The following is a 12,595-nucleotide window of genomic DNA, read 5'->3' as shown; positions in this document are numbered from 1 at the left end:
CAACACCCTCCATCCTTAGACCCTGGATGAAAGGAACAAAGCTAAAAGGTAAGAGGCTTGCTGAAAATAACTGCTCATAACCATGTGGACATATCATTATTATCAGTGAGACAGGAGAGTCCCCTGTCTATCAAAAAGCATTTACTACTAACTACAGACCAATACTATCACTCCATCTCAGTAATGGAGTCATTAAGGTCCCTATGGGCGTCGACCTGTGTGGCTGTATGTTTTCACTGATGTTATGGGTTTTATTGTCAAAGTGAGTGATATGTGTTTGCACATACAGTATGTGCACTACAGATGTATGTATGGCGACCCTGTGTTTTACATCAGCTGCGACGTGTGTGTGTAGTGAAATGTGGTGTAGTGTATGTATTGTGAATGGTGCTATTGTGTGTGTGTGTGTGTGTGTGGGCTTTGTTGTGTGAGTGTTGTTGGTGTGTGTGAGCAAAACGCAAATCCCATATGGGTGTTATTCTCGGTCAAACATCAATAACCTCTTTAACCACCCATCTAACTACTCTCTGTACAGAGAGGGCAGTTTAGTTTTAGACAAACTCAATTTTTTACCTTGATGGTTGCATACGTTTAATGTACCCACAACACCACCGGTAATCATCATTGATCACTGAAGTCCACTCTGAAATGGTAGCATGGTAACACCATTTTTGGACACACACATCCATCCACAGAAACGACCATGTCAACACATGGAAAGTATCCAATTCAAATTTCAAATTCTGGTCAAGGGTGGTCTTTGGTGGTCAGATGTCAAAAGCAGGTGAAAGCATCTCAGGCCTCAGCACCAAACCTTTGAGAGTTTGGTCAGCTTATCCAAACTCTAAAGAGAGGATTTGTCACCCATGTGCAATTCCATTGATGTCCATTACCTGTGCATGTCTATTTACATGCAAACACAGAAAAACAAAATGTCTGCTACTGCAAGGTTCAAGCCTAAAAAAATCTGCCGTCAAAGGCCCATTATCACACACAAATTCAATGCAAAATATTAAATTAGTTAAATATATTATAAAAGCATTTCAAATACAACTACCTCAATAACCTGCTAAAAGATTGTCTTTTAACATGTGACATTTACTATGATTCTTATTTAAACCTGTTTATTCACTTCTACCCAGCTGAAATACACCTCATTTCATTTTCCGTTTCAAACTTTATGTAAAATCTAATTGAAAATGGGCCAGGAACACAATCACAGGAGCTCAAAATATCTTCAAGGGCATAAGTGATCGGTGCCAACATCATTCCTACCACATACCACAGGCCCACCAGCAAATCATAGATTTCCACTGCATGTGACTTTTGTTTACTGCTCATTATGACTGTTGCCAGGACATGAGTGTTTACATGCTATCAGGTTTCGTCCATGGCAAGAATGCTAATGGGCTTAGAGGAGACTAGATAATGACTAGGCCTAAATAAAGAAACTCTCCCTGATCAAACACAGTCCTCTCCCCTGCAGGAATGTAGAGCCATTTTCATAATGATTCAAAATGTGTGTATGGAGATTAGCAGTAGACAACATGAGCTCATTAGTGGACTGTAGTCTAAACAGGTAGCAAGAACCAATGGACTCACTTAACAGGTGAATTAAAGCTGCATTATCAGTACTTTCTAATATCAAAAATGGATCAAATGACTGTGTGTAAAGTGAAAGGTGTTGCTTGTTAGGACAATCACATAATAACTTACCACCAACTCTGCAGTTCCCCTCAGCTCTACAGAGCATTTTAGCATCTTTCATCTTACTGTTCTGGTGTATCGGCCTTGCTCTCGTTAACACAGTTGCCACCAGCAGGTAGCTGTTCTCAGTGAACCGCTCTGATAAACCCACTGTACACTATGTCCCCAGCCCCAAACAGCAGACAGACACACTGAGAGACTAGCTGGTGAACACAGTGAGGCATTTAGCAGCTAAAGATCTAGCTATATTTCTCAGGAGTTGGTGGAGACAAAATGAGAGATAAAAGACATTTAAGGAAAAAACAATGACAACCTAACTGTGCTACAAAAGGTTTTAATCTCAGAAGGGGATGTTGATAGCTGAAGCTATTATGGCTGAACCTGTTTGCTCTGCCTCTGAAAGATATAACAATGCTGACGTCCATACAGTCTAAAACTGTGTATAGATCTTGTCATAGCAGGGAAAGCACAAGTGTAACTAATAACAGTAAGAATGGCTCCATTCCATGTGAGGCAGTGAGTTACAGCCTCCCAGCATGCTCCAGGGCAAAAGACTAAAGGGTATAAGTCTCATTTTGTTTGTGTTCCTCCACTGGTAATGGTGTGTTGTATCTTCCCACACTCCAGTATACCATGTGTGAATGATGTTCTGTTATTTGTCTCCTACCTGATTGCAGGTGCTGATGTCCACTCCCCCTTTCAGATATTCCAAAACTTTGTCGATGTTCCCTGCCCTCGCCGCTCGCAGGAAACTGGTGTTACTGTCCGACTGGAAGAGAGACAGAAGAAACGTTTTTAGAAAGAGTCTACATAATGTCCAAACCACATTTATATTTTGTCACTGGCTGTTAGATAGATGTGTAATTTTGCCATTCAGGCTGAATGAGTCACACTCTGTTTAATTGCTTTTAAATTATATGATAGTTATTATCCTAAAAAGCTGTGGTGAAAAGCCATTAACCTGACATGGATTCAAACACAGCCAGACTTTGACCTGATGCTGGGCATTATGTCTGTACTTTTCAAACAACATCTCAGTTAAAACACAAAAGCACCAATGACTGGATTTAAGTAAAGTACACAAAAATTGCAGTAGGAGTATCTGCCCCATTAAAGTCTTAATCTGAATACTACAAACACAACCTTAACCTGCATCCCATAAAAATCAGAGATAAAAGAGAAACAATTTCTCCCTTTTTCCTCTGTGCTCCCATGTAACAGTGAGCAAGCATGCAGTCACTCACTTCCCCTTTTCGTACCCTTAAAGAATATAGCTGTCTCATATGCTGGGCTGAATCTTATGTTGAAAAGATAACTACATTCTGAAGATGCTAGCTAATCTACCTCACTCTTTAGCTAGATAGTAAGGCTACATCTGAAAGCTAATGCTAGCAAAACACTAACTAACTAGCCACTGAAGTTACATCAATCATGAGTTAACTAATTTGCTAACGTTTTTCTAACATTAGTTAACTTAAGATGTGACTACATATATGTTGCTTTTATCTTTTAACCATTTTATAAATGTGACTGTCTTTTCAACATAGATTAGCCTAGCATATAGCATATCTACGTACAGGAAACGAGAACATTTGCAGAGGCTTGCTCAACTCTTATTGGACCACAGAGCAAAAATGGGCGGGCCTTAAGAAGGGTTAGTTTACTCAATGATACTATCACACTTCTCATACCATGTTGCAACCTGGTCTCAAACAAATAGCACACCAATTCAACCACTTCATAATCTGTGCAAAACTCTTGTGATGTCTTCATTACAGATGGTAAACTGTATTGTGCATTATCTGTGACATAAACCATATAATGAATACAATAAATTCATGTTTTCAAGGAAAAATTGGTTAGTGTGGACTGGAATTGAGCAGAATCTCACAATAAATCATTATCTACAATAATTGTGCAGCCATAATTAGACATATTTGTACAATAATGTATATGTCTGGTTTGGGAAGGACACGTCCCCTGTTTTTGGATGCTGAGTGAGCTGCAGTTGGAAACAGACCAGGACTGTAAGGAGGCAGAATGATTCAGCATTTTCCTCTTGGTGCCTTCACTAAAGCTAAATCCTGGCTCACACACACAGCTCTTTCAAAGCTCCCAGCTCTCTGCTCCTCCTGTGGAAAAACACTGTGTGATGCTTATTTTTACTGCATTCAAACTGCGTTAACTCCTTCCACAGGGAGGTCAGAGGTCAGATACAGAAATACTGTAGCAGCACACTGGAGGATGGTGGAGACACTTTAGCAGATGTTGTGTTTAGTTTCTAGCAGAGGAATGGTGTCTCACTGCCTGTCAAGGTCACAGTTTATCAAAAATTTTCATTATTAAGCTTTTTCATCACAGTCTGCCTCAGTCTCGGTCACCCTGCTACAGAATGCAGAGATCAGGGGAACGACTGCAGCACTGATGATGTATAAAATGAGCAGTGATACTGCAGCACTGATGTCTACAGTACTCACACACATACAAATAGTCCTTGTCTGATATCTGTGGCTGACCTGCAGTCAGCTGCTGTCTGGCTGCTGCAGAGAACTGCACTGCATCACTCAGACTCTCAGCTACTGGAGCTTTCTGCAACATCGCCACGATCACCTCAAAGGACCATGCTGATGTTTCACAGTGTTTCAACCACTAACTACACATAACACACGTTTTAAAGATTACATTTAGTTTACAAGCCATGTCAATACACTACAAAAGTCAAGTTGCACTGAAACTTGAAGCCTGAGACACAAACTGTCTGAATCTGAAAACTGTCCCTGGTGTTCAAGAATGCTCTGACATCTAAGATTCATGAGTTCTTTGTTGTCTATTAAAAGAATATATAATATATTCTAAGAATAGTATGCAGGTAGTAGTGGCATAGTAGCAATAGTTGCATGTCCAGATTATTCTGGAAGGGGGCCCAGGGGCAAAAATTAGATGGGGGCTACTGACCACTTGTCTACTGTACATAGTAGTTTATGTCTATTTTGTTGTGATTGTTGTCTTGTTCATTTATGTTTATTCTGTGTATGTTCTGTGTATGTAAAATCCCTTGTATGTGTGCACATACCTGGCCAATAAAAGTGATTCTGATTCTGATTAAACACAATTGTATTGGGGAATATGAAATATTTTTAGGCATACAGCATTTAATAATGGAGGGTTACTCATTCACCAATCATCTAAATGAGCAATAAATGGGGCTTTTGGAAGGCCCTGTGGCAGTTCCCCACTTAGCCCTTTCTCTGTTCCAACCCTGCTCCTTGAGAGCTTTAGCATCAGATAAGGTACTATTGTACTATAGGTACTACTGTACATGGCATTACTTCACCCTGCTTCCAGTCTAGCTGTAGGCTGAACCCGCTGTACTGCAGAGAAATAACTCTGATATCAATCTTCTTATCTGATTCTGGGTAAGACATCAAGCAGGAGGATTTCCCAAAATGTCAGAGTGCTCTAATGAAGTGATCCCACTGAAGAGTCTGATCCCTTGAACTGAAACAACATAAGCCACAACTTTAAAGGGCAGTAAACACCAGCAGCATCTTGACATGAATTACAAACCAATGTGGTCAACTGTCAGGATATGTTGGATTTCCTGGTACTGACATGCATCAGCTCAGAAAAGCATCAACTTGATCCCACATGTTTGGCACATGCCAGCTACTGAGTAGTCAAGAGTGTGTCTGTGTGATGGGCGTCAACTAATGCACATCAAATGATACGATACAGTCGATGTGTGCTGCACTTAACTGCAACACCTCACATGAGCCAGTACATGGCCATTTCTGCTGAACACCTGGTCACCTGATTGGGTTGTACGTTGGGAAATTTGGGAACAAGAACTCACCATCATTAAAAAATGTAGCACAATTTTCCATCTGCATTTGTCAAATCAACACCAGGATCTTTTTTAGATTTACTAAGGTGGTAATGTCTATCTATTATATAAAAGGGAACTTTTCAGATTATGCAAGAGTTTTCATCATTGTCTAATCAGTCTATTATTTTCTTAATAAATCGAAATAATTGTGAAAAATGTTTAAATAATCTTTATCTCTCTTTTACAGGTCTATAATTTCCCTTTTTCATAGCAGGAACTATATATACTGTATACTGGTATTAATTATATTGAAAATAGAGACACAGTTCTGAGACTATTTTCAATATATTACATGTACTGCACATTTATTATATATAACACCATATATTTAATTATAGCATTATGTATATTGTTCTCATTATTCCTAACTATGTCTATAAACTTATAGTTGACATATCACGGCTGCTGGAAGACTACCTACTGTATACAGCTTTTCAAAAATGTCTATCCAAATGTCAGCAGTTCTGCATCTGTTTTCTTATCTCTTGGCTTGTCTCTGTTCTGCTGTGACATGTCAATTACCCCCCAGGCTGATTAATAAAGACTGAACTCATGGAAAAAATAAGCATTCTTATTCACAATAAAATAGAAAATACCTCTAAGGAGTCCTGGAAGGACTTGTTCATACAGCGTCACACATGTTGGTACAGGGTGAGCATTGTTTTCTAGCAGCACTGCACAAAGCAACCATTACCACAATGAAGCCTGTCTGATACTATCCTCACATTCCCTACAGAGCCGCGAGTCACATTATGCAAGATTTTGCCCTAATCATCGTTGTGCGACTGGCGGGTTGCTATAGTGACACTTAGACCAACAGGACTCTCAGACAAGTGGGGCTTTTTAATGAAAAACACTTAACATTGGAGAGAATAGGAGAATTGTGGCAGCCAGCAACCTACAGAAATAGTTTCATAACTCCTGGTTATAAGGAGCTTAGTCAGTGTGTCACTCTCTTTGATAGGGAAGTGTTTTCAATGTGCTGCGCAGATGAGAAAAGCTGCTTTAAAAGGCCTACAGTTACAGGAAGGTCATGTTTGGCGTGAGTCGGCAATAAATAGGAACAGAAATAAAAAAATAAAGTAAATAAAGAAGGAAGGTCATTGCTTTTCTGTCTCTTTAACCACTATTAAAAAGTACATTTTAGAAAGGGGTTAGTCAAGAGAAATGAAATATTCCCAATGAGACTGACTGCATTATGTGTATCTATCATATATAAATGCATTATATGTGCCCTTACCATAACAATCTATTCCTGCTTCTGATGCTCCTTACATCTAGACACATTATTCATGACCCGATCAAACCTGCCAAGCGTGACAAAGCACAGTCCTAAAGCTGCTCCGCCAACACATTACATCAAACATTCATTTACAGAGTCTCTGACTTTATCTGTGGAGTGCAAGGAGCTTTATCAATAATGCAGACCAATCCTCCACACCCCTACACACACACAGACACACACACATTGAGACACCACTGCCCAGGCTGGGAGCATCCTTGCCCCTCCCAGTTACCACGGAGACAAGCACTGCCCTCTCTGGAGGTAACCATGACAACAAGGCTTTCTGTCTGTCAGCAGAGCTAGCAAAGCACAGAAAACATGAAGGGTGCCGCTTCCTTTAGAACTGTCTATCAACACAGCAGTACACGGAGGCATCAGTGTGTCATGTAAGGTATACTGGATCTTTAGGTGTGTGTGTGTGTGTAATCAAAATCCTCTGAAAGACAAAATCATGTTTAGTTATGAGTCATCACCTCAGGTAGTGCAGTGCAGATATCCTTTTGAGAGCGTTTTGCACAAATTGTGTGGACAATCAGAAGAAAACACACACACACACACACACACACACACACACACACACACACACACAGACACACATTAATACCCTTCCTCAAAACCAATAACCCCTCAGTCTTTATTCTTCTACACTTCTTTGTCAACGTACCAATTGGCTAGTTCGCTATTTTGCTAGCAAGTACTAGCTACACAGAAATCCTCTCCACTCTAACTAGTGTTAACACTTATGTTGAGTGATAGTAATCCATCAAGTTTCTTACTTGTGGAAGCTTATCACAGAGGCTAATGTGTATGCTAAAGTGTGAGCATGGATCCATTAAGAATAGTTTTGATTTTAGGATAGAATTAAATTGTTGCTGCCTCAAGTGAAAACAAGCCAGTAGATCTAACTCAAGGTCCAATTTTTAGCTCATTACAGCCTCCATCAAGATAGGGAGTTGGGCTGCTTTGCATGGCCTCTATCCTGAGTTCTTTTACCATCGCTTGTGCTGTGTTTTGTGCGTGAAAGTTAATTATTGGCTTAATGAATAGAAGTTTGTCAAAATAATCTTAAACCAAGGTCCATGAAGGCTGTGTGTTGTGGTTAAAAGCTCTAGAAAAAGCCAGTGAGTAGACCTTGAGTTGAGACTGTTTTGTCAAACAGCTGCTTCCAAGGTCAGGAATGACCTGTCGTGCTCAAATCCAATAGACATTTACCATGACAGACAATCTGAGTTATTGCAGGTAAAGCACAGGTGTAACTAACAACATTAACTCCGGTCCATTTAATTGGCTCATTAAGCCGTGTCAGTGTGCGAACATGCAGAGTAGCAGAGCCCTGGAACAGCCCTCATTAATGTTAGTAATTAATTACACCTGTGCTTTCCCTGCTATATCTCAAAATATCACAGTTCCCACAGAAGATATGGATAAAGAAAATAAACTCTGTAGCAAATGGGGAGTTACGATACTCACACACTGTGTCACCACACTGTTTTACGACTTTAAAGCACACACGCATAGACACAGTGAAGACGCATAGCCAACTGACATTTAAAAAGCTTACAAATTCATGGTTAAGATGTGTTTTTGGTAATATTTGAGTCATAAAGTCTTTAGGTAATATGAATTATATTTTGTATAAATATAAAAACCTTAAGCAGATAGAGAGGGAATGGGATGCCCATGTTAATACTGATGCGTAGTAGTCTGATATTTATATAAAATTAGCTTAATACTAAATAAATGTTAGCTTATTGTTCTCATGGCTAACTTATTAAAAGAAGTTATTAGTGTATTAATACCCAGTAGTCTATTGTATGCTGGAGTCTTAGGATGGACCACTGGAGCCATGCTAACCCTTAAGCTACATTGATCTCAGAAAATTGTTAGCCTACTCTGGAGGTTATTATTTTGGTTTTTAAGCCCTTAAACTTTCACTGCTCAGTGGTTCAGTCTCATTTCCAACAACAGCAGACATTTTTTTGAAATATAAAGGTACATGAGAACATTACAGTAGAACCTTTAGCAGCCAAAGTGCTGCTAAACGTCTACATATTTTCCTCAGGAGTTGGTGGAGAGAAACCAGAAATAGAAAAATGAGAGTGAATATTGGACTTATGTTTGCCAAGTGGCAAGAAACATGACTCCAAATAAATTCTAATGTTGGTCTGTATCTGCTGGATGTGAAGGCCAAATGGACAGTTGTTAGCTAACACATTAACGTTGGCCATACAGCTTTACGCCAGTTGTTACCATGGAGAAGACTACTGCATCCAATAATTAATATTCACCCAATGAAGTTTTTCCTTGCCACTGTCTCTAAATGCTTGCTTATAGTGGGAAGTGTTGGGTTCCTGTAAGTAATTTTATAAGGAGTACGATCTCTATATGAAAGGCGTGCAGAGATAAATACAATTGAACTGAAAACTAAATTGAATCCCAGTGTGTATACCAATAACTAAACACATTCACCTGCCATTAAACTGCTACTTCCTACACCATTAACCATTACATAAATCTAATCCAAACTTTTCTATTCTTAGCAATAGTTTAAAGAGGACATTTTAAGAGTAAGAACAGATATACACATACGTAAATTGCAGCTGTAAACTTATTTGATTGAAAGAGTACATTCTATTTCTAGCTGTCAGGACGCAATAACAGTATCTGTGTTTACTAGCAACTGCACTTCTCCCGCTCTGTTTGTGTGTGTGTTTCTGATATTAAAAGCTCCTTTGGGTCGCCTTGCATACATTAGTACATGAACACACCCACTGTTTTTAGATTACAACAACACTTCGATCAGTGCAACCAATATCATTACAGCCACCAAAGCCCTACATTTAGCCAAATAAAAAGCTGCTTTTATTTTATACATGGAGGTGTGAGGTTTTCATATTAATGATATATTCACATAATACAGACCAATGCGTGCAGAGTAGGCTATTAATAGCCTGTTCTAATTCATAATCTTATCATTATTATTAAGCCGACATAACTGGAACTAAAGTATGTCCCGATATAGACACCACCTTAACCTTCCCTTTCCATTCCCTTCATTACCATTATGATTAATGTCAGCTGATCTGAATACAGTGATATCCAGCCTTGGAAGACCACTTGGATAAGGCCCCCGGCTGTTTGCAGTCAATCAGAGCTGTCCCTGTGGACCTATAACATACAGTGGATCAGTGCAGGACCTGAAGGATTTTTTGTTTCAGATAAATTTAGATATAAATGTATACGGCTGGGGGAGAATCAATGTAGTGGTTTCTACACCTGTATCATTTATATATATATATATACACTGTAAACATTCTATACATATACAGTACATTATGTAATACAAATTATGTAAGGGATATAGTTATTGTTTATTCAATATAATGTATCTTTTCACACTATTCTGACAGAGAACAGATATTAAAACTCTACAATCTGACTTTTAAACAAATACCTTTTCAAATGCATCGAACTGACATTTAAAGCCCCCCCTTTAGTCAAAAATCTGTGTCCCTACAGTGTGCTGTTTGAATGATGTCTGTGCAGAGTGTGACACTAGAAGGATGTTTCACATTCATCTGCTGAAAGTGGAAAGTTTCTCTGTCCTCATTGAACATCTGATTTTAAGGGGTGGGGTCTACCAGCATAATCTGTGACAACTCCTGAGTAGGAGGATATGGCAGCCACTTTAAAGCTGCACATGACTACGATATATCAGTGTGAGAGTGGTTCACTGGTCAAGACGTAGAGCTCTCCAGAATAGACCATGTCCAAAACAGGACGCGGGTGGGATGTGTCTTTAGAGGAGATGAAAGGATTCACTGTCATAAATCAACACAAGTGACACAAACATGATGCAGTAAATAGTGATCAGGCACATATAGCAAAATTTTTGAGCGATTGTAACCAGGTAGTAAAATACCACAACAATTCCCACAAAACTTATAACAGCATTTGTGGACTCATTTATGCTAGCTGAGATGATGTTGAAGTTGGCTCACATTAATAAAAACTGGAACCAAAGAATGATCCCTGGATATAACTTTGAGACCATGTTTGATGTCTCTGTCTAGAGACTGATTGATGTATCCCGTCTTTGTTCCTCTATCCCACTCTCACTAGGAATTCCCATCCCTAAAGAGCAGGTCATTTCTGTAATCTAGGGTTGCAACGCTATTTTCGTGGTATGAAAAACTTCTCAGAAAATATCAAGGTTTCACAGTATAACGCAGTTATTATTATTATCAGTTTTAATGACCATTAAAAGACCAGTGTGTAGGATTTAATAGCATCTAGCAGTGTAGTCGACAGTTGCAATTCCCTCATTTTAATCTCCCCTTCCAAGCGCGAAGTAGAACGTGCAGTGGCTGCAAAACGCTCAGAAAACAGGAACGACCCTATCTAGAGTAGAGTAGATTAAAAACAGCTCATCCTAAGACTAACACAAACACAACGATATCTATATTCAGGTGATTATACACTAATGAAAACATACCTATAAATATTATATTATATTTCTGACAATAGATCCTCCTCAATGTTACACACTGGACCTTTAAAGGAATAAAAACAGAAGGTTTTTATAATTTTATTATTATTATTTTATTATTACCTGACAGACATGAAACTTGATACTTTAAACTTTAACACTAGAATCTTCTTACTTAATTTTTATTTTAATAATAATCTAAAAATCTAATATAAGAAAACTGATATGGTAGTATTCAATACCGTGGATAAGGAAATGTACATGGTATGATAACTGACTATTTTCATACCATGGTTTGCATGGTATCCGTATACTGCTGCAACCCTACAGTAATCATCCTCACATGTTTAGCAGCCAGTATAACAGACAGTAGAAGTGTGTCGAGGAGAGTGCAGAGTCAGAAAACTGATGGCAAAGGGTCAATATGTCTGACTTCACCACACACATGCAAGCATCCAATAAAGTGCAGCTCTATTTGTCACACTGCTTCTCTCCTCTCAGGCTACATGATAATAGAAGCTCAGCTGGATCCAATGCTGCCAGGGGTCACTGCAGGCTCTCAGGTCACCGCCTCCTCCTCCTACACACAGACCAATTACAGTAGTCTGCACTCTCCTGTGCCAGTCCCTCAGTTACGTCAGGTAAAATATACACTACAACTTTTTAGGGTTTTTTTCCGGACTACAAATTGGTGAAATGATTTATGACAGCTTGAGTAAATGTAAAGTTGGAAGAAACTCTGAATTGGACTTTTTATATACCAGATCAGCACAAGACCTCAAGTTTACTTTGAATTGTACCTAACTTAGACGGAATGTAGCTTTTGCATGCTTGAGCTAGTTAACTATTATTCAGGTAATGTTCCCATTACTGCTGACCATTTTAATTAGGTATGCTATAGGTTTGTAGATTGATTTACCACACTCAAATTTATTTGAAAGAGTAAACAGTTTTGACATATTAAAGGACCAGTGTGTAGAATCTAGTAGCACCTAGTGGTGTAGTCACTGATTGCAACACCCCCTCCAAGCATGTAGGAGAAACCAAGACCAAGATACTCACAAAAAATGCAAAAGGCCCTATCTACAGCCAGTGTTTGGTTTTGGAGGTTCAACATGGCGGGCTCCGCCATGCAGAAAAGGTCCTGCTCCCTCTGTAGATAGAAACGGCTCATTCTAAGGTAATGAAAACACAATGATCCTTATTTTCAGGTGATGATACACTAATG

General features: G+C 39.0%; 1 protein-coding gene across 10 annotated transcripts in view; it reads right to left on the bottom strand.

The window, feature by feature from the left end:
• LOC118338487 overlaps positions 1 to 12,595 on the bottom strand; it is a 197,083-nt gene that overhangs the window by 59,178 nt on the left and 125,310 nt on the right. For all 10 annotated transcript variants that reach the window (XM_035675792.1, XM_035675787.1, XM_035675791.1 and 7 more), the window contains exon 2: positions 2,375 to 2,476. In XM_035675792.1, the coding sequence (XP_035531685.1) occupies positions 2,375 to 2,476 (102 nt within the window). The remainder of the gene's footprint in view (positions 1 to 2,374; positions 2,477 to 12,595) is intronic.

This window comes from Morone saxatilis, unplaced genomic scaffold (genome assembly GCF_004916995.1).
Source record: "Morone saxatilis isolate NCDOM2014 unplaced genomic scaffold, NCSU_SB_2.0 Contig4, whole genome shotgun sequence".
Taxonomy (NCBI): Eukaryota; Metazoa; Chordata; class Actinopteri; family Moronidae; genus Morone; species Morone saxatilis.
The sequence above is the reverse complement of the archived record's forward strand: the minus strand, read 5'-3'. Positions and strand labels throughout refer to the sequence as shown.